Below are 23,230 nucleotides of genomic sequence, written 5' to 3'. Positions count from 1 at the left end.
CGGGATGAAGAGCATCCATTAGTCACAGTGCCAGGATGGCTGCCCCACCCGCTCCCTTCCATGTAGCGTACCTACTACTACTGGCGGGGCCTTCTGCATGCTCATCCTGTGAATGTACCGCTGCCTTATCAGCTTAGCGAACCTGGCAGGATTGTCCCAAGGAATGTTGAAATTTTCAACATCTGTGTCACTGGTCGTTTCTGTGGGCTTGAGCCTCCCTTCCTCATCCACCTCTGAGAGCTTCAGGCTCTCAAAAGTAAATACCTTGAAGGCTCGTTCTACTTCATTCCAGCTCAGAACTTCTGTAAAAGAGCATGACCCCTGCCTCAGGGAACGGCTCTTGTTAGTGCATAATACAAGGCTGACACAGGGGCTGAGGGGCACCAAGGGTTCATGTCATCACGGGTGCTGGCCTGACTTTAAATACAGGCTTCAGAAGTCTTCAACAAATATCAAAGGCATGGGAACTAAGAAAATCACAGTTAAGATATAAGAGATCTGCCAGGCAATGATGGTACACGCCTTTAATCCCAGCACTTGGGAGGCAGAGGCAGGCAGAATTCTGAGTTCAAGGCCAGCCTGGTCTACAGAGTGAGGTCCAGGACAGTCATGGCTACACAGAGAAACCCTGTGTTTAAAAACAAAACAAAACAAAAAAAACTCTTATATTAAAAAAAAAAAAGATATAAGAGATCCAAGGGACACTCCCTAAAAACAGCTTCATAACCTTAATCAATGTTTGTTACCCATATTCACGTGCCTGAACTTTCCAGGTTACTTATATTCGTTTAAATAGCGTATATTTAAGATTTTATGGGCATAGATTGCCTTTTAGAATTCGTCATTGTGTCTACTACAGGTTATGATACTTAGGTTTTTCTATTCATTCAGGTTCAGAAGAAGCCAAATGTAAGAAGTGCTAATTTTCATGCTTGCACTTTAGCATTCATCAGTTGTCTCTATTCACCTGTGTTCAGCATATAGTCGCTAAGCTATCAGTGACATCCTGGCTTTGCTACAGATGCCTAAGATTCAAGGAAGAACATGACTTAGTTCTCAAACTTTCAGAGTTCAAGATGGAAGTTTGAGAGGTGGAGACTAACAAAAAACAACTTAATGAGGTTACAGTAAAATAACAGCCAAATAGATTGTTCTGGATTAGTGACTCCTAGATCATCTTCATCCTGTGTACCCCACCCCTAAGATGAATTGAGCATCATAGAAAAACAACATAGGGATCCAGAAGAGAAACAAGAAAGAGGCAAAGGAATTACGGAATAAACATTTGTTTTTATCTGGGTATGGTGGTACACAACTAAAATTCTAGTAGTTAGCAGCCCGAGGCAAGAGGATTATCATGCATTCCAGGCAACCTCAAATTAATCTCAAAACCCCAAAACAGACAAACAGAAGTAATAATAATAAATACATTCCTGAGTATCCACTGGGTGTTAGCAACTGCAATGAAAGCTGGTGAATAAAGTGATGGGGCTCCCAGCTGCCATACAACACCATTATAGTGGCCAAAGAGAGACAAATACACACCCGACAGCATATGATGATGACAAAGGAAGCCAATCAGGACATAAGAAGTGAAAGTGGAAAGGGTATGCTCTTACTGTACACAGGAGACTGGGATGGGATGGGGCGGAGCAGGGCGGGGTGGAGAGTTTAGATAACAAGACAAAAATGAGAAAGGAGAAGGAACATGTGAAAAGAGGCTTGGAACTTGGCAAGGACAGAGTTTTAGAGGCTTTTGTATGACTGGTGCTTCAAGGACGCAGTAAGGCCATTGTAGACAGTGGAACAGGCCAATGAAAGACTGGCAGGGGAGGGTCTTCTCAGGGCCTGGTTGATAGCATTGGTTTTGAAAAATGGATGAATGTTAGAAGATTTGGATTGAAGAAGATGTAAGACCTGATGAACATCCCAGAAAGGGTGTTCTGGTCCTTCCATGGATAAAAGATTCACAAATGAGAGGTGAAAGCACAGAATGTAGCTGGAAAGCCACTGAAATAGCCCAGGGTGATGGCCCAGTCTGGTGGTAGGTGTGGGGTGTAAGTAAAAATGAAGCAGGGTGACTGCAGGGTATAGTCTGCAGTACAGAGTCCTAAGAGTACACCGACATGAGATGGGATTTTAGATGTGTGTGTGTGTGTGTGTCTTTTAATGTGTTGCTGATTTTGGTGTGCTAAGATTTTTTTTGATGAGTTTAATACCTACATTCATTAGAAACATTGATTTATAATTTCCTTTTCTTTAAAAAAGTCTTTGAGACTTTCATGCATGCATACAAATAGATTTTGATCATGCTCTTTCCCCTGTTCCTCTTTAACTTCCCGTCACACCCCACACCCCAAGATTATCCTCAATTCTAGAATGTCACCTCCCTCCTACTCTCCTTCCTCTCATGGGGAAAGGTTAGCTTGAATCTACCCATTCTTTTTTTTTTAATTAGGTATTTTCCTCATTTACATTTCCAATGCTATCCCAAAAGTCCCCCATACCCCCCCCCACACACACTCCCCTACCCACCCACTGCCACTTTTTAGCCCTGGCATTCCCCTGAACTGGGGCATATAAAGTTTGCAAGTCCAATGGGCCTCTCTTTCCAGTGATGGCCGTCTAGGCCATCTTTTGATACATATGCAGCTAGAGTCAAGAGCTCCGGGGTACTGGTTAGTTCATAATGTTGTTCCACCTATAGGGTTGTAGATCCCTTTAGCTCCTTGGGTACTTTCTCTAGCTCCTCCATTGGGGGCTGTGTGATCCATCCAATAGCTGACTGTGAGCATCCACTTCTGTGTTTGCTAGGCCCCGGCATAGTCTCACAAGAGACAGCTATATCTAGGTCCTTTCAGCAAACTCTTGCTAATTCTTTAGTGGTATGCTGACAAGGGGCTGTGTATTCAACCTGCTATCCCCAGGACTAGGGTCAGTTATGGCACCAAGAAGGCAAATAGACATCATATGATGTTTGCCCTCCCTTCAGCTCAGTAACATAAGGAAAGGATGCTTGTGAGAGCCACCCAGGGGCCAGAACTTCCCTTGTGGGTCGACACTATTATTATAACCCTACAATAAATGGTTTAGCTTGCCAGGATTTCGGATTTTTTATGAGATGGAAATACATTTGGACTAGGTAAGTCTCAATGTTCATTTGAGCCAGGAGATTTTTATGATTCTATACTATATCTTCATATTTCAAATTCTGTAGCTGACAGTGTAGCTCACTGGTAGGGAAACTGTCTAGCATTTGCCTAGTCATAGATTCAATTGCCAGTATTAAAAATGAAATTAAATCTCTGGATATAAATACTGTTTTCTGAATTCAATCTCAGGATAGCATTGGACAGGAGTTTTCGATTGCTCTCCTGCCCCCCAGAGCACACCGTTTCTTCTTTCCTTCCCGCCCTCCTATGCAGGGGTGATCTAACAAAGTGCTCACAATATACTAAATAGACACTCCAGCCAAATTCTGATGACCCAGACCTTCTATTTCTTTTTTCTAACCTGGAAAAAAAAAGGAGAACTGTGGAGTGACTCAAAGTATAGAGAAGAAAACAATTGGCCGCATGCCATTTCTCAGCACCGAAGGGAGCATGGCTAAGATATATGGTTGTTCTGAAAAACTTGCTTTGTAAAGACAGATGAGGGACATTCTTGATTCTCGGTTAGGGAAGCTCTCAAAAGGATTTGGGAGGCAGAGACATGCAGAGAGAATTGAACACTTCGCTTCTAAAAAGAACACTGACAAGAGAGGTTTGTATTTAAAACCACCACCCATGATCTCTTCTGTTCTCTCACCCTAGCCACATTGCAGCTAGTGGGGAAGCCCCAGGATAACCATCTGATTGGATAAACAGAGAGATGGTCCAGGCTTCGACATCTTCTGTCAAATGTTGAGTAGAAACTCAGCTTCCCACTTAAGCGGTGGAGATCTGCTTCTGACAGGGTTTCCTTTGTGCTCCTCAGGATGGGGTGCAGATGCAAGTTTCTTGGAGACTTCCCAATCTACTACTGAGAATCATTCAGTGATTGCATTTTATCAGTACAGCTAGATAGACACATATAAGTGTTGTGTCCAATCTATCGAGTCAGGCTAGAGACAAGGATAGTTCAAGTTTCCTTTGAGCACAGTTCTAGAAGTCAAAAGCGACCTGTGTGCTTGAGGCTGGAGTATGAGACTCCAGACTGATAATTTCTTAGTTGGGGCAAAGTCTCCTGCTCGGGCTTTTGCTTCTCCTTCCACAGCTAATGCCACTGTGCTATATGACTTGTGTGGATTTCTACAATGATAAAGGGCTCCATTCCTTGGTGAAGCCTATTTATTTCTATCTGTTTCTATCTACCTATCTGTCTGTCTGTCTATTTGTCTATTTTCTGGGAAAGGGACTATGGTAACTTGAGACAAGAGGTTCTTATTCATTTTTAAGTTTTTGCAGAAACACGAACCATTCCTCCTGGTAAGTAGGATGGATTGCATCGTCTCTAATGACACCAGGGGGAACTGTGGGGCTCAGGGGATTAAGAAAACACAATGGAAAGAAAATCTATTACATCAAAGTGCATAATGTTACGCGCCAGAGTTTCCACATGGCTAGTGACATCGCCAAGGCCCCTGGAAGGCCTTTCAATGATCAAAATGCTTTTTGGGAATAAGGGTGCAATTTAAGGGCTATTAATTAAATTGGGTATCAGCCAAAGCAAGATACTCACCGTTCGTACAGAAATGCATAAGCTCGTGAATAGTGGCGAGTCGTTTAGTGCTGTTCCATGGAGGGGGGAGAGGGAACTGAAGGAATTCCCACAGTGGCAGCTTGGACTGCATCTCCTGCTCAACTTGAACCGGGTCAAAATTCTTTTGGTCCTTACCAAAAAAAATAAAAAAAGAAAAAGAAAAAAGAAGAAAAGAAAAAGAAACAGGGAAAGCAACATGACAGAAGACACTAACGAGAGCTGTCACATGCCTTATGTGTGTGGAGAAGGCCAAACGTGATATCGTCACTCTCATCTGGAAACAGGGAACATCACAAGTAATTGAGGATGACAAATTCGTATTTATAATAAGGTCCAAAATCTAGTTCTCATTTTTCCAGAAGTTTCTGGAGCACAAGTGGGTCTCCATTCCTGGTGACAAGCAGCCTAAGTTTGGAGTGGATTTATCTGTCTTTCCTGAAATCCTTTGTTGGCCTACACTAGTCTTTCATAGCAGCAGATATTTAAAGAAAATGCCCATGATTTTTTTTCGAGAATCATTTATATTTATGTGCATATGTGTATGTCTCTGTGTATATGCCCCTGGAGGCCAGAATAGAGGCCCGGGAGCTGGAGTTAGCCCCAGTTCTGAGTTCTCTGACATGGGTTTAATACATTAACCTTGGGTCCTCTGGACCAGCCACAAGTACTCTTAACCTCTCAGTTAATTTTTAAGTACTTGATTATAAAGCTTTAATGCACATGTAATGGTGGTGACAATCAAGCCCGTGGTTAACTGGACCCCTGTGATTAGGCCAAGTGCTCTTTGCTGACATACTTTGCTCCTGTCTACTCCTGTTTCTGAGCCTCCATCTTCATCTATCCTATACATGAGATCTCATTAGCATTGGTTGGTAAGATCATCCAATGAGATTCCCCCAACTAGTGAATCACAAACACACCTACTTACATGAACTACGAGAGGGAGGGTCCTGGTTATTACCTTCAGTGCATACTTCTTGTGGGCATGCGCATCGTGGTAGTTCAGTAGGAGGGGACCTTTGGGCAGGGCTTTGCTTTCACTCTCTCCTTCAGTTAAGAATATCTCACGAAGATTCTGTTTAAATTAAAATAATATCAATTTAATGAGAGAATGCACACTTTGTTTGTTTCAAAGTACAAAAGCTTTTTGGCTCGCTCGTGTTCGGACCTTCTTTTCCTTTTCGGAGAGGCAGAGTGAAGGCAGGATCGACACAATGTGAGCTGCGATTCTGTAGTCTAACCCGTCTGCTCTGGGGGCTGGCTCCACCAAACTTGGCGGGATGAGATCTTCTTCAGTTGCTACAACCTATTGAGGAAAGGCAATGGGGAAGAAGTGGGTTAGTACTCAGCTCTTTGCTGATGTGCATGTGTTCCCATTGCTCTTAATGAGGAGGAGACAGCTCCATAGAAACATTGGTGGTAATGGCAGTAAAATATCACTGATGCAAAAATTAAGGAGAAAATGTTTGCGATCCGTAATCGCATTAGATGTAATTTTAACAACTGCCTTAAAATAGATAACATAGGCTAGGAATAATAATAAAAGTTACAATACTGATTTTTTTAAAAGTATTTGTTCTTTCTTGTTAGGCTCTGAGGATGGTGCTCATAAAACTTTGGATTCAATATACATTTAAGCAGCGTGGTTGCCACCTTCCTGGTACTGTGGGACATCTGTACACACGTTCACTCCCCTGAGCCTCATGGTCACTACCTGGCACAAAAAGCATTTCCCGCTTGCTAGAGGATAAAGCAGAGGTGTGTGACTCACATGGTCAATCCAATTCCACACAGTTTGAACTTTATGGGGACTTCAGGCCAAGCCCTCATTTCTCTTTTCAAATATAGAAAACTGTCAAATGGTAAGATAAGTGTTAGATAATCATTACCTTAATGAGGGCAAAGCGAGGTTTAGAAAGATTAAATGCCTTGTTCAAGTTTGCTTCGGGGGGAGGGGCAAGTAAAATAAGCTGAAATATAACCAAAGACCCAACATGTACATCCAGTAAGCACTCTTCTGACTGTCTGTGTTTCTGCCTCACTGCTCAGAACTGGAGCACTGCAGGAATGTCACTCAGGGGGCAGAACACAGTCTAAGAAGGGGTCCCAGTCTGTGAGATCTGGGAAGGATGCTGTGGATCTCAATCTCCTGTGTACCCAGATGCCACTGGGACCCATGAGGAGTTGGGACAGGGTAGAATCTGGCTTGGCTCCAAGGAACTGCCAAACGTATGGAGGGGCTGGAAGAGAGGCCTTTCACGGGAGATGTAGGCACAGCTCTTTATGATGAAGGCATCCCCACTCCCTGAGGTGATTCTTGATAAAGACAATGGTTCTTCTTTGTCCAAACTGTTCTATTCATGGCAGATATGAATGCACATGTCTTAGTCAGGGTGAACCAGGAATTAAATACCTTTTATAGGAAGGGATGCCTAGCAAGGGATACTCATTGGCTAAACACTCAGGGCTTATCTAGATACCTCATTAGCATGGAGAACTCCAGGTTTTCATACTATGTGACTGGTTGTCATGGTCCTCTTAGTGGGGTATCCTGGTCACATGCCCCAGGACAGGTAGAGTCTGGCCAGGAGCTGATTCTAACACCTATAGCTTTTAATTATGGGACTTACAGGGGTTTTGAACCTGCTTTATTTTAACCTTACCAGTTAAAATACTGATGGCACAGTCCACCTGCTCCACAGGCCCCTTTGCCTTTAAATATTCACATTGTTATAATTTTGTATTCTTCTATAAGGTTGATCACCTTTTGCAGTAGTGACATTTTGCACTGAGTATTTGGAACTTTCAGGGGGTGGTGCCCTGCACACTGGCATATTTAGTGGCATCTTCAGCATCTGTGTGATGCAAGTGGCCCCCTTCCCATTGTCTGAACCAATTTCTTCCACTTACTGCAAAGCACCCACAGGGAAGCAATCCCACGAGCAATAGAGGAGTGTTCCTCTTTCTCCACAACCTCGCCAGCATCTGCTGTCACCTGAGTTTTTGATCTTAGCAATTATGACTTGTCTGAGGTGGAATCTCAAGGTTGTTTTGATTTGCATTTCCCTGATGACTAAGGATGTTGAACATTTCTTTAGGTGCTTCTCAGCCATTCGGTATTCCTCAATTGAGAATTCTATGTTTAGCTCTGTACCCCATTTTTAAAATAGGGTTATTTGGTTCTCTGGAGTTTAACTTCTTGAGTTCTTTGTATATATTAGATAGTAGACCTATATTGGATGTAGTATTGGTAAAGATATTTTCACAATCTGTTGATTGCCATTTTGTCCTATTGACAGAGTCCTTTGCCTTACAGAAGCTTTGCAATTTTATGAGGTCCCATTTGTCAATACTTGATCTTAGAGCTATTGTGTTCTGTTCAGGAAATTTTCCCTTGGGGCAATATCTTTGAGGCTCTTCCCCGATTTCTCTTCTCTTAGTTTCAATGTATCTGGTTTTATGTGGAGGTCCTTGATCCAATTGGACTTGAGCTTTGTACAAGGAGATAGGAATGGACCAATTTGCATTCTTCTACATGCTACCCACCAATTGAGCCAACATCATTTGTGGAAAATGCTGTCTCTCCTCCCCCCCCCCCCCAAACTGGATGGCTTTAGCTCCTTTATCAAAGATCAAGTGACCATAGGTGTATGGGTTCATTTCTGGGTCTTCAATTCTATTCCATTGATCTACCTCCCTGTCACTGTACCAATACCACACAGTTTTTTGTTTTTTGTTTTTTTTTAAATCACAAGTACAGCTTGAGGTCAGGGATGGTGATTCCACCACATGTTCTTTTATTGTTGAGAATAGCTTTTGATATCTTAGGTTTTGTGTTATTCTAGATGAATTTGCAAATTGCTCTTTCTATCTCTGTGAAGAATTGAGTTAGAATTTTGAGGAAGATTGCATTGAATCTGTACATTACTTTTGGCAAGATGTCCATTTTTACAATGTTGATCCTGCCAATCCATGAGCATGGGAGATCTTTCCATCTTCTGAGATCTCCTTTGATTTCTTTATTCAGAGACTTGAAGTTCTTATCATGCAGATCTTTCACTTGCTTAGATAGAGTCGTACCAAGGTATTTTATATTATTTGTGACTATTGTGAAGGGTGTTGTTTCCCTAATTTCTTCCTCAGCCTATTTATCTTCTGTGTAGAGGAAAGCCACTGATTTGTTTGAGTTAATTTTATATCCAGCCACTTTGCTGAAGTTGTTTATCCAGTTTAGGAGTTGTCTCGTGGAATTTTGAGGGTCACTTAAGTATACTATCATATCATCTGCAAATAGTGATATTTTGACTTCTTCCTTTCCAATTTGTATCCCTTTAATCTCCTTTTGTTGTCTAATTGCTCTGGCTAGGACTTTGAGTATTATATTGAATAGGTAGGGAGAAAGTGGGTAGCCTTGTCTAGTCCCTGATTTTAGTGAGATTGCTTTAAGTTTCTCTCTATTTAGCTTGATGTTGGCTATTGGTTTGCTGTATATTGCTTTTACTATGTTTAGGTATGGGCATTGAATTCCTGATCTTTCCAAGGCTTTCATCATGAAGGGGTTTTGGATTTTTTCAAATGCTTTCTCAGCATCTAATAAGATGGCCCAATGGTTTTCTTCTTTGAGTTTGTTTATATAGTGGATTACACTGATGGATTTCTTTACATGGAACCATTCCTGCATCCCTGAGATGAAGCCTATTTGAACATGGTGATCAGTTTGTGAGAATTTTGTTGAGTATTTTTGCATTGATATTCATAAGGGAAACTGGTCTTCCTTTGTTGGGTCTTTGTGTGGTTTAGGTATCATTGATTGTGGCTTCATAGAATGAATTGGGTAGAGTACATTTTGTTTCTATTTTGTGAAATAGTTTGAAGAGTATTGGTATTATGTCTTCTTTGAAGATCTGCACTAAACTTACCTGGTCCTGGACTTGTTGTTGTTGTTGTTGTTTGAGAACTATTAATGACTGCTTCTATTTCTTTAGGGGTTATGGGACAGTTTAGATTCTTTATCTGATCCTGATTTAACTTTGGTACCTGGTATCTGTCTAGGAAACTGTCCATTTCATCCAGCTTTTCCAGCTTTGTTGAGTATAGACTTTTGTAGTAGGATATGATGGTTTTTTTTTAATTCCCTCAGTTTCTGCTGTTATGTCTCCCTTTTCATTTCTGATTTTATTAATTAGGGTACTATGGCCCTCTAGTTAGTTTGGCTAAGGGTTTATTTTGCTGATTTTCCTCAAAGAACCAGCTCCTGGTTTCGTTGATTCTTTGTATAGTTCTTTTTATTTCCACTTGGTTGATTTCAGCCCTGAGTTTGATTGTTTCCTCCAGTCCACTCCTCTTGGGTGAATTTGCTTCCTTTTGTTCTAGAGCTTTCAGATGCGATGTCAAGCTGCTAGTGTGTGCTCTCTGCAGTTTCTTTTTGGAGGCACTCAGAACTATGAGTTTTCCTTTTAGGACTGCTTCCATTGTGTCCTGTAAGTTTGGGTATGTTGTGCCTTCATTTTCATTAAACTCTAAAAAGTCTTTAATTTCTTTCTTTCTTTCTTCCTTGACCAAGATATCATTGAGTAGAGTGTTCTTCAGCTTCCACTTGCATGTGGGATTTGTATTATGTATGTTGTTATTGAAGACCAGCCTTAGTCCATGGTGATCTGATAGGATGCATGGGGTTATTTCAATATTTTTGTATCTGTTGAGGCCTGTTTTGTGACTGATTATATGGTCAGTTTTGGATAAGGTACCATGAGGTACTGAGAAGAAGGTATATTCTTTTGTTTTAGGATAGAATGTTCTATAGATATCTGTTAAATCCATTTGTCTCATAACTTCTGTTAGTTTCACTGTGTCTCAGTTTAGTTTCTGTTTCAGTGATGAAAAAGGGTTGTTGAAGTCTCCCACTATTATTGTGTGCAGTATAATGTGTGCTTTGAGTTTTAGTAAAATTTCTTTTATGAATGTGGGTGCCCTTGCATTAGGAGCATAGAAATTCACAACGGAGAGTTCTTCTTGGTAGATTTTTCCTTTGATGGGTATGAAGTATCGTTCCTTATATTTTTTTGAAAACTTTTGGTTGAAAGTTGATTTTCTTTGATATTAGAATGGCTACTCCAGCTAGTTTCTTGAGAGCATTTGTTTGGAAAATTGTTTTCCAGTCTTTTGCTCTGAGGTAGTGTCTGTCTTTGTCAGTGAGGTGGGTTTCCTGTATGCAGCAAAATGTGTTATGTTTATGTAACCAATCTCCTAGTCTATGTCTTTTTATTGGGGAATTGAATCCATTGATATTAAGAGATGTTAAGGAAAATAGACTGTTGATTCCTGTTATTTTTGTTGTTAGAGATGGAATTATTTTTTGTGCTTATCTTTTTTTTTTTTTTTTTTGGTTTGTTAAAAGAACATTATTTTCTTGCTTTTTCTAGGGTGTCATTTCCCTCCTTGTGTTGGAGTTTTTCACTTATTATCTTTGAAGGGCTGGATTGGTGGAGAGATATTGTGTAAATTTGTTTTTGTCATGGAATATCTTGGTTTCTTCATCTACGGTTATTGAGAGTTTTGTTGGGTATAGTAGCCTGGGCTGGCATTTGTATTCTCTTAGGGTCTGTATGATATCTTTCCAGGATCTTCTGGCTTTCATAGTTTCTGGTGAGAAGTCTGGTGTATTCTAATACATCTGCCTTTATATGTTATTTGACCTTTTTCCCTTACTGCCTTTAACATTCTTTCTTTGTTTTGTGCATTTGGTGTTTTGATTATTATATGTCAAGGAATTTCTTTTCTGATCCCATCTATTTTGTGTTTTGTAGGCTTTTTCTATGTCCATGGGCATCTTTTTCTTTAGGCTAGGGAAGTTTTATTCTATAATTTTGTTGAAGATATTACTGGCCCTTTAAGTTGGAATCTTTGCTCTCTTCAATGCCTATTATCCTTAGGTTTGGTATTCTCATTGTGTCCTGAATTTCCTGGATGTTTTGGGTTAGGAGCTTTTTTCATTTTTCATTTTCTATGACTGTTGTGTCAATATCTTCTATGGTATCTTTTTATGCCTGAGATTCTTTATTCTATCTCTTGTATTCTGTTGGTGATACTTGCATCTATGACTCCTGATCTCTTTCCTAGGTTTTCTGTCTCCAGGGCTGTCTTACCTTTGTGATTTCTTTATTGTTTCTATTTCCATTATTATGTCCTGGATGATTTTGTTCAATTCCTTCACCTGTTTCGTTGTGTTTTCCTCTTTAGGTGCCTCTACCTGTTTTCCTGTGTTCTCCTGTATTACTTATGTCCTTCTTAAAATCTTCTATCAGTATCATGAGATATGATTTTAAATCCACATCTTGCTTTTCTGGTGTGTTGGAGAATCCAGGACTTGCTGTGGTGGGAGAACTGGGTTCTGATGGGGCAAGTAGTCTTGCCTTCTGTTGGTAAAATTCTTGAGTCTGCCATTTGTCATCTGGTTATCTCTGGTGTTAGATGTTCTTGCTGTCTCTGGCTGGAACTTGTTCCTCCTGTGGATCTGTAAGCCTGTGTCAGCACTCCTGGGAGACCAGCTCTCTCCTGGCAGAACTTGTGTACAGAGGGCTCTGGAACAACCCAAGCTCTGGGTGCAGGTGGTGACTGTAAGGATCCTGTCCCAGCTGCTACACCGTTCTTGTGTTCCATGTACTCTTTGCTGCCCAGCTCCAGACAGTTATTATAGAGAAAGTGGCTATTTCACCTCTGAACCTGGGAGTGAAAACACTCCTGGGAGAATAAGTCTTTCCTGGGGGAACCTGGGCACAGGGGGCTGTGGAACAGCCTCAGCTTGCAGATGCAGATGGCTGACCGGAAGGATCCTGTCTCAGATGTTTTACTGTTCTTGTGCCCCATCAAATCCCACTTTCTTTACCTTTGGTGACACTCAGTCTTTCAAAACACTGACTACTGTTGCTGTTTCAGACCTTTCAATTATTTCATGGATTTATTGGCATCCTAAAGGAACAGTTGAAACTGCTCCATCTCTGAATATCAGAGCTTAAACTTCTAGTCCTGTGGGTGGCATCCTATTACTTCAATACTTTGTTTCCTTACCCTGTAACTGTCAGATTTTTATTCATCTCCACATATCTCCAGGTAGTCTGTCAGATGAGGGGGAAAGTGGGGGGACTCATCAGCCATCCTTCTGGTTAACTGGGACTTGGCAGGCAATTATAGAATAGTCACTGCTTTTGACTTGATTTGAATGAAACGGGAGTCTGTGGTAAATAAAGTCACAAGACTACAAGACTCAAAGGTTTTAGAGATTCAAGCTTTTTTTTTTTTTTTTATGCATTGACATGATAAAACCACTGGACTCACTAAAACCTTCTGCAGTAAAGAAAGCTATTAGTGTAACTGTCTAGAAAATCAAGTGAGTCAGTACACATAAAACCAAAACCAAAACCAAAACTAACCAAAAACTCCCAGATCACACATCAGACAGCTCTCAAGCACCTGTAACTTCACCCCCAAGGGATATAATTGCCTTGTCTGGCCTCCACTGGTTCCTTCACATAAATAATATACATCCATGCATAAAGGCATTCACACAAACATAAATTTATAAATAAATATTTAAAGATTAAAGGCCATTAATAAGCTGAGCCCCTATCCAAGTGCTTTTCTTCTTTCATTAAATTAGCCCTACTATCTTGGTTTCCTTTCTGTTGTAATAAAACACTGACCAAAAGCTACTTGAGGAGTGAGAGGGTTCTTCTGGCTTTCAGGTTCCAGTCCTTTATGGAGGGAAGCCTAGGCAGGAACTTATGGCAGGAACTCATGACAGGGACCTGCAGGCAGGAACTAATGTGGATACCTGAAGCATATGGCTTCCATGGCTCACTCAGCTTGCTTTCTTCTTCATCTCAGGACTATCTGCTCAGGGATGACACTTCCCATAGTGGGCTGGGCTCTCTCACATCATCATTAATCAAGAAAATGCTCTACATACATGCCCAAGGCCAATATGATAGAGGCAACTTCTGAATTCTGGGTCTCTCTTCCCAGGTGACTCTAGTTTGTGCCAAGCTGACAAAAATTAATCAGCACCTCCATATAAGGACAGTTTTAAGAGTATATTCTACCCAAGCTTTGGGGAATGTTAAATGAATGATTCTAGAGCCCAATGTGTGTGTTGGTGTGTGTGTGTGTGTGTGTGTGTGTGTGTGTGTGTGAGAGAGAGAGAGAGAGAGAGAACGAGAGAGAGAGAGAGAGAAAGAGAGAGAGAGAGGACTGAAGTTGGTTATTAAAGCAAATCTTAGTTATATTTGAAATAGTCTGACTGAATAAATGGGCTGCATTCCAAGTGTTCTGAGGACAATTACAAAATCGGCCTAAAGTTTGGAAGTGAAGAGAGATGTTGGTCAAGGTTGCTAGCAGGGAGGAAGCCTCAACCTCTACTCACCTGTTCCACCATGCAGTGCAGTATCAAGGACACAGAAATAAATTCCTCTGGAATTGGATTCAGCAGGTCATTGTAATACCGCATGTCTACTTCAGTTGTGATGATAAAAGCCACTGTCAAATGCAGAAAGTGACATTGCCCAGTTAAGATGCGTTCTCTAGTTCTTCCTGAAATTCTGTGCATAAGTTAGAACTGTGAGGTACCAATCAATGTAGACACTGTAGGGGGGAGGGGTTGCTGACTACAGTATGAACAGGATGGCGAGAGGGGAGTACTTAAGCTTTGATTTCCCACATGCCTGTTGGTGGAGCATGCGACTCCTCATACTGTGCTTTCTTCTTCCCAGTGGGGGCTGGAGCAGTTGATGGTGGAGGCTGAAAGAAAAATAATAAAAAAGAAGCGTTTTCATCAAACATCACAGGATCCTAAAAAGTGAGGGTGTGAAAAAAGCAAAAAGGACACAGAATATCCCCCTGGTCTTAGTTTGAGTCATGATAGCTTCCACATCTTGGGTTATCTTGTCCTCTCTTCTTCAGAATATTATTATACACTCCTTTCCCAACAGGTTTCCCACCTGGCAATTCATGCTCAGCATTCCTATCTGTCTAGCCCTGGTTCATGTTTCTCAGTCCTTCTGTTCTCTAACTCAGTTGCTGTCTGAGTCATTCATAGTCTCTGTTGCTGTGGTAAAGCACCATGATCAAGAACAACTTGGGGAGAAAGGGTTAATTTCTTCTTACAGTCACAGATCACACTACATCACTGAGTGAAGTCAGGGCAGGAACTGCAGCAGAAGCCATGGAGAAACACAGCTTACTGGCTTGCTCAGTTTGCTTTTTTATATACATCAGGACCACCTGCCCAGGAAAGGGCATTGCCCAAAGTGGGCTGGGCCCTTCAACATCAATAATTTATCAAGAAAATGCATGGAGACTTGCCTATAGGCCAATTAAGAGAGACATTTCTCATTTGAAATTCTCTCTTCTGAGATGGCCATAGCTAGTGCTGGATTGGCTCAAAGGGAAAAAAAAATCTAGCTATGGCATTTGACCTCCATTATTTTATTAAGATTGACACACAAATACAACATTATGAAATAAACTTCCCTTTTTGTTTACTTCAAGATTTCACATTAGTATCAATATCACAACCCCAAACATTCAAACTTTTAAAAGTTCCACAATCTTTAAATATTTCAAGAACTTGAAAGTTTTGTCTCTTCAGAAGCCCAATGTCTTTCCACTGTGGGTTTCTGTGAAGTCAAAACCAGTTAAATGCTTTGTCCCCAAAGGGAAAAACCAAGGCACAGTCACAACTGAGTCAAAGCAAAACCAGATCTTATCAATGTAAGAAGATCAATGCTTGATGTCTGGGGTCACTCCTGATGCTCTGGGCTCCAAGGGCCAGTAATCAGTAATCAGTGTCCTCCATGGTTTTTACTTCAGTTCCTGCCTTGAATTTCTGCTTTGCTTTACCCCAATGATAGAGTGTGACCTGAGAGCTCTAAGATGAAACGAACTCTTCTTCCATAAGCTGCTTATGATCACAATGTTTTGTAACAGCATCTGAAACTCTAATTAGGGCTGGTATCATTTTGATTATGTCTGCTGATTTCATTCTTCTCATTCCATGTTGAAGCTCTGACATTACACTCCCCTTCAGGTGGGGCAGGAGTCTTGTCCTGTTATGTGGCTAGCATCTTGCTGAGCACTAACACTGCAAACGCTAGGAGTATTTTGTCAATATGCCCCTTGTTTTACATGCTGGCCACTGTACCCCAAGCTGACAGGTGGGTCTTTTTGTGCTTTCCCATGTAAGAAGTGTCTTAGTTAGGGTTTCTATTGCTGTGATGGAACACCATGACCAACAGCTAGTTGTGGAGGAGAGGGTTTATTTGACGTATGGTTCCATGTTTTAATTCATCATTGAAGGACCAGGACAGGAATTCAATCAGGGAAGAAACCTGGAGGCAGGAGCTGATGCAGAGGCCATGGAGGAGTGTTGCTTACTATCTTGCTCATTAAGACTTGCTCAGTCTGCTATCTTATAGAACCCAGGACCACCAACCAGCCCAGGGTTGGCACCACTCACAATCGGCTGGGCCTTCCCTCATCAATCACTAATTAAGAAAATGCCTCACAGCTGGATTTTATGGAGGCATTTTCTTAGTTGAGGTTCTCTCCTTTCAGATAACGCTATGTTGTGTCAAGTTGACATAAAAGTGGCTGGTATAAGGAGCATCATAAAGACATGGCTGTTACTGTTCTTGCTAAGAGATGTTTCCTTGTTTCTAACCTTACACCTCTACACAACAGGCAGCAGTACACAAACACTTTATTGTAGTCTTTTCTTCATATGTTTTATAAATATGGACATCATTGTGTCACTCACTCCATCCCCAAGATGATGATAGGTACGAGAGTCCATGCTTCCTTACCTCTGGGATTGTGATTGCCTCTAGCACGGTCTTCTCACTGACCACCTGTGGGACATTGATGAGCTGCATGCTTTGCAAATAGTGATGATGTTGCCTCTTCCAGTCCAGGCTATCGTACATCAAACAGGCAATGTTTTCAAAGATCTCGGTGCCCAATGCAAGCTATAAGGGAGAGAACCAGTGAGAATCAACTCAACATTGCTGTCATGCTATCAGAATAGATAGAATATGTGTAACTTTCTAGAAAAGCCTATTTCTCTTTTACAGGAAATCGAATCTCCAGATCCCCAAATACCAATTTCTGGTGTTGGTGAGGGAGTTTCCAAACATAAATTCTTCATGCCCTTCATGTTGGCCACAGAGGTTCTGACGCTGTCCAGTACCATAATGTTTAATGTTTTGGTGCATCTACAGTATGTTTCATGTGCTCGGCGTTTCAAATCCTAAAACCTGTTAGATGATTCTGGTTGAGGAGAAGCAATCGAGCAGTTGATGATTTCTTTAAGAACCGGATGAGCACAGTGGATTCCCTCACCTGGATTTGTGTAGTGTCTAAGTACGAAGGAGCGTGTATCTGTGATCAAGATTTCTCCTTTTCCTCCCTTCTTTCCTTTTCCTGAGCTGGTTTTCACTGTGGTACTGTTAGCAGGAAAGCTTGAAGGAATCCAAATTACTGCTTCTACTGTTTTTATGAGCTGGCAAGCCAGTTATAGATCTGCTATGGTTATTACTTAAGCTTTCATTTCCTGGAGTAGAAAAATTCTGGGATGGCTGTGTCTGTCAGTTAGGAGGCATAGAAGCACTAAGCAGGCCCCTCCTACATCTGAGTTGAGGAGGTAAGGTGGAATGGAGAGCCTCTGTGGGGCCAGTGACTCATAGGCTGGCAGACATCCAGGGAAATGCTTGGCTCTGTTCATCATAGCACACCTGACTGTGGGCTTCACACACTCACATCAGGACCAGGGAGTTTTGAGTTAAATTCCAACAGGTATTCTGTGCCTATCCATATGTTGGCACAGAAAGACAGTTTCCATTTTTATTGCTAAAGGAAATACAGTGAAGTTTCTGCCCAATGATTCATTAGCACAATCTATGTAATTCATTTTAAAATTCATCAGCAAATGATATGCCAAAGGCTGGCAAATTATTTCAGCAGCCAGAGTATATCTTGAGGTGTTTCAGATGTCTTACATGAGTTCTTAGCTTACTTTGACTGATAGTGACTTGATGTAAAGCTTTCATTACCTTAGTTCGGCAGACATACAGGCTGCTTGTTTGAGCCAGAGGATGCAAATGCTTTCCTCCATGCAGGGAGAAAGAAAGTCTCACATACTGGTGGCTTCTAAAGCAGATATGAAGTTATTAACAACTCATAGGTAAGAATGCACCACCATGGACCTAGCCTGCTTCTACATGAAGTAGCCTCATTACTTTTAATCTCAGTAAGCAATTCTGAGTTTAAAATAGACTTTGCCATTCAATGTTAAACCTAAGTGGTCCTTTTTTCTGGAAATCAGTTTTATTGCTAAGTCATTTTTGGGTAGACTTTCCCCATTATCTTCAATAATGGATTTTTCACTCAAAGAGACAGGTCTAAGCTATGATTATTTCAGTTGGGTACCAACCATAGCCTTTGCATGAAGAAGATGCTCAACAATTACTTACAAATGGACCAATATAAAATTAGAGGGACCAGCTGGGCAACACGGCCTGTGGTTCCCTGGAAGAGCCGAATGCTTCCTTTCCTTTCCCCTTTTCCCTTTTCCTTTTCCCCTTCCCTTCCTTTCCTTTTTTCCCCCTTTTCCTTTCCTCCTTTCTTTCCCTTTTCCTTTCCTTTGTCCTCCCCTCTCTCCTCTCCCTTTTCCTCTCCTCTCTTCTCTCCTCTCCCCTTCCCCCTCTCCCTTACCCTCCTCTCCCCTCCCCATCTCTCCTCTCCCCTCCTCGTTTCTTTTCTTTTCTTTTTTTTCTTTTTTCTCTTCTCTTCTCTTCTCTTCTCTTCTCTTCTCTTCTCTTCTCTTCTCTTCTCCTTTCTCTTTCTTTCTCTCTCTTTCTTCCTTTCTCTTCCTTCCTTCCTTCCTTCCTTCCTTCCTTTTTTCTTTCTTTCTTTCTTTCTTTCTTTCTTTCTTTCTTTCTTTCTTTCTTTTTTTCTTTCTTCCTTTCTTTTGTAGGAACGATCTTTATTGGGGGAGGGTTCATCAATCTTTCTTGGGCACCGCCTTCCTCATGGCTGCGATCACAATGCTCAGCTCCTCCCACTTTCTCTTGGTGTGGATGTGCATGCCCACCCTCTTCTTGATGAACTTGAATGCGCACTTGTCATTGGACACTTTGGGCAATACCACGGTGCACCAATCATAGGACATGAAGTCACACACCTCCCGGATCATGTCCTGCACGAACTTGGTGTGCTTGGTGAGGAGCCTGTGGGGCGAGCTGTGTTTTGGCTTGCTGATGTTCTTCATCACCTTGTGGCCCTTGTCGAGGCCCATGGCCATGGGGCAGTGCAGAGCCATGGCTGCTGCTCTCCAATGGCGGCCAGGACAGGAAGAGCTGAATGTTTTCAAGTTCAGGTAGACAAACTGAACATCAATCTAGTTCTAAATTTAGGAATGTTCTACTGTAACTAGCATTTCAAGTAATACTTTTTCAACATAAAATAGTTTTTCTGAAGTTAAATTATCATGTAAAGTTTCTACTGTATATTTGGTAAAATATTAAATATGGCCACTGCCCCTTTCTTTAAAGTGGAATGAACTTGGCATCAAGCTAGCATGGCTTCACACCATGATTAGAAGTGATGCAGAGATCCCCTTATGCAGTATGCAGCATACAGAGCTCTGGAATAGCACTTGTGTGTTAGAGTGTCCTCAGCAGCCATGTTGGAGAAAGTGGGAAAAAGAAAAGATCTGCCATGTTCTCACCCTGGGCCACCCAGAAACCACTCAGACCTTCATTTCAAGTTGATCCTGGTTTAAAGAGATCTCTACAAAACCTTTTCCTGTCTCTCTGATGCTCACAAACACATAGCAGTCAAGTTGGCATGCTTCTGTCTTTAACATGGTGAGTCCTGTAGACCCAAGCAATAATGCCAATTCTGTGACTTTACAAAAATAAATAAAATAAAATAAAATAAAGTTACCCAAAACTCTCCCAAACTCTTAGCAAACAGAAAAATCACTGTATAAGCCACACTACATTTTTATTAACAAAATAACTAAGTGAAATGGAATGATCTATGTTTCCTAATGAACAGGGAGCTGTGGACATAGATGTAGTAAGCAGGATGCTGTGGGTGATGCTGAGTCTTCTGAAGCTGTGATCATAGCATGGTGCTTACCTTTACAGCCTGATGAAGCAATGGTGTGTCTTCTATTTGGGACATAGAACCACTCAGCTTCTACCAGCATGGTCCTTGAGGTTAAAGACCACCCATGGGAGAGCACACTCATTTGTGAATGACAAAAGGTACTTTGTGTTGAGGATGTGTTAGCATCTTCCTAGGAATTATGCTTCAGGAATCTTATCATAGGATTTCCTAAGCCATCCTGAACAAATTCTCACTCTCTCTTTCTCCCTCCCCTCCCTCTTTCTCTCATGTGTGTGTGTATGTGCATGTGAGGAGACCACAAATTGACATTGAGATGGGGTCTCTCACTGGAGCTCACTGAGTGGTTTGTCTGGCTGCCTAGTGACCTTTAGGGTTCTGCCTACCACTGACCCTCTGATGCCAGGATTACAAGTGTGTACTGACATTTCCAATTTTTATGTAGGTATTAGAGATCCAAACTTAGGTCCTTATGCTTGTGCAAGAAGGACTTCAGAGACTGAGAAATCTCACCAAACCCCAACTCTTGGAAGGATATTTATGTAGCCATATCTTGATTTACATGATAAGAAAAAATGTTCCTCTAAGTTGTAAATGTGTAGATATGTGCACAAGAAGGAATAACAAAAAAAGAAAAACAAACAAACAAACAAAAAACTAAACACCTACCAAAAATTTAGAATTCCAAGGGAAAAAATATCACCTCGACATAGTAATAAGGAACATTCCTAGTCCTCCATCATTGGAAAGAATAGTATCTCTGGAATAGGGAACTGTGCTGACTCAATTTAAAAAGCACCAGTAAAAGGCAGATCCTTTTCTGCATCAGGTGTAGAAAGGAGGAAGGAGCAAGGCAAAGGAGGATGTGTGAGAACATTTTCAGGGCTGATAATTTGGCATTGGGTAGCCACGGTGCTTTTCCTGGGGGAAGACCACTTGACCCAATTCCAGCATTACTCGGTTGTCCATAGCTTGTTATGTAGGGTTGATGCATCTTGGTCTTTTCCTTGTCTAGTTTGGTATGTTCACTGGTATTGTCTTTGTTAAGCTCATATTGGGCAGTCAGTAAGACGTCATGAGTGCAGCTTCTGTTATTACTAAGAGTCACAATTTCACAGTAAACACCTGATCCTTAGGTTCCTACAATCTTTTCTCCCTCTCTTCCATAAGGTTTCCTAATCCTCAGGTATAGTAGTGCTTTGTAGATGTCTCCATTGCGAATGGGCTCAACAACTCTGCATTTGGTCTGGTTTTCTGTCGTAGTCTCCATCTCCTCTTAATGCTTTCACTTCTTTTGCCAAGTGCCATCCATCACAAGGTAATAGGATCAGTGCTTCACTGCATGATTGTCCTTTGGCTCAGAATCAGTGCCTTCTGTCCTCTTAGCTTTTTCTTTTTCTCTCCCTTCCCCTTCCTTCTCCTTCCTTCTTCCCCTTTTCCTTTCCCTTCCCCTTCTTCCCCTTCTTCCCCTTCTTCCCCTTCTTCCCCTTCTTCCCCTTCTTCCCCTTCTTCCCCTTCTTCCCCTTCTTCCCTTCTTTCCCTTCCTCCCCTTCCTCCCCTTCCTCCCTTTCTTCCCCTTCCTCCCCTTCCTCCCTTTCTTCCCCTTCCTCCCCTTCCCTGTCCTCCCCATCCTCCCCTTCCCTGTCCTTCCCTGTCCTCCCCTTCACCTTCCTCCCCATCCTCCCCTTCCCCTTCTTCCCCTTCCCCCTGTCTTCCCCTTCCCCTTCTTCCCCTTCGCTCTGTCCTCCCCTTCCCCTCCTTCCCCTTCTCCTCTGTCCTCCCCTTCCCCTTCTTCCCCTTCCTCCCCTTTCCCTTCTTCCCCTCCCCCTGCTTCCCCTTCCTCCCCTTTTTTCTTCCCCTTCCTCCCCTTCTTTCTTTCCCATTCCCTTCCCCCTCCTCTTCCCCTTCCCTTCCTCCCCTTCCCCTCCTCCCCATTACTTCTTCCCTTTCCCTTCCTCTCCCTCCTTCCCCCTTCCCTCCTTCCCTCCTTTTCCCTTCCTTCCCCCTTCTCCTATCCCCTATCCCTTTCCCCTCCTCTCCCCTCCCCATTCCATTCCCTTCCCTCCCCTTCTCTTCCCTTCCCTTCCTTTTCTTCCCCATTCCCTTCCCTCCCCCTTCCCTTTGTTACCTTCCCATTTTCTTTATTCCTTTTTCTTCTTTCCCCTTTCATTTTTTCTTTTCTTTTTTTCCTCAGTCTTTTCCCCTCCATATTTTCCCCTCCCCTCCCTCTCCCCTCCCTTATCCTCTCCTACCCTCTCTCTTTAGCAATAAGTAATCTCTTTATAAGTATACTCTCTCCATCCAGCTTTGTTCAAATCCTTTCAGAAGAACCCTCAGAGGTTGGAGTCTCCCCACAGGCTTTGCTGTCAGTTCAGCTCTCTTGATGCTGAAATGTGTACTTTGGAAGGGATTAACATGTAATACAATAAAACGTAAAATTTGCCACCATCATACATTTTAATTATTACTTAGATCATTACCAATACATGAACCAGAGCCAATTGTAATTTAATGAAAGAATCAGCATCTGCTATATTTTATTATCATTAATCTATAGACTAAAAGCTACAGAATCAGGCTATGATACAAGAGTGGCCTTTGTCACCATCATTGTCTGAAAGAGGAGAGAGCCCAACAAAAGTCATTGTTACCAGTGGTTACTGAACAGCTGTGGAATGAGTGACTGTGAATGGACCACTCACTCATGCTGACCAATAGACTCACCATCTGTTCATTGTCTGACCAATCAGAAGGAAAATATGTTGCCTTGACCATGTACTGGAGACGAGCAACATCAAAGAGATGTATTTCAAGTTTCTCATTATTCAGGATTGGTTCCAAGTACTTCCAGAAAACCTCAAGTTCCTTGATGGAATTTTTTCTCTTCAATTTTTCAGCTTCTATATCTAATAATAGCAAAATGTTTTAATATAAAATCAAAGTATTGTATTTCTCCCCACTTTGTCTTGATGTAGTGAGTCATATGTATGATAAGATGTCTGTAAAGTATTAGCAAAGTGCAAATACAGAAACGTAACTTTGAGAACTTTTTGAAGTGGGAAGACACAACTGTAAAATCAAAATGGGTTACTATATAAGTTCATCAGAGTCCATCTCACAGTTTAGGCCCAGAAAGATTGTGATAAGGTCTTTTGGGAGCAAAGAATGCTAAGCTACCATTGTCCTGATATTACATAGAACAAGAATTTCCTCAGATCATGCCTTCACCAAGTTTGTATTTGCTTTACCAAGTTTGTATATTAAAAAACTGACCTAGATACACTTCTCACAGGCCTAAGAGTAATTTATG

The 23,230-nt window shown here is 41.7% G+C and overlaps 1 protein-coding gene and 1 pseudogene across 1 annotated transcript in view; both read right to left on the bottom strand.

Moving 5' to 3' along the window:
- Spag17 (sperm associated antigen 17) overlaps positions 1–23,230 on the bottom strand; it is a 257,906-nt gene that overhangs the window by 115,855 nt on the left and 118,821 nt on the right. The window contains exons 7-14 of the mRNA NM_028892.4: positions 22,645–22,826; positions 16,596–16,757; positions 14,457–14,532; positions 14,159–14,271; positions 5,909–6,046; positions 5,702–5,815; positions 4,720–4,870; positions 72–302 (exon numbers count right to left, since the gene is read on the bottom strand). Of these exons, the coding sequence (NP_083168.3) occupies positions 72–302; positions 4,720–4,870; positions 5,702–5,815; positions 5,909–6,046; positions 14,159–14,271; positions 14,457–14,532; positions 16,596–16,757; positions 22,645–22,826 (1,167 nt within the window). The remainder of the gene's footprint in view (positions 1–71; positions 303–4,719; positions 4,871–5,701; positions 5,816–5,908; positions 6,047–14,158; positions 14,272–14,456; positions 14,533–16,595; positions 16,758–22,644; positions 22,827–23,230) is intronic.
- Rpl36-ps7 (ribosomal protein L36, pseudogene 7) lies at positions 18,736–19,144 on the bottom strand (annotated as a pseudogene).

The sequence above is a fragment of the Mus musculus genome, chromosome 3 (genome assembly GCF_000001635.26).
Source record: "Mus musculus strain C57BL/6J chromosome 3, GRCm38.p6 C57BL/6J".
Classification (NCBI taxonomy): domain Eukaryota; kingdom Metazoa; phylum Chordata; class Mammalia; order Rodentia; family Muridae; genus Mus; species Mus musculus.
Note: the sequence above shows the minus strand (reverse complement) of the source record. Positions and strands in the feature narration are given on the sequence as shown.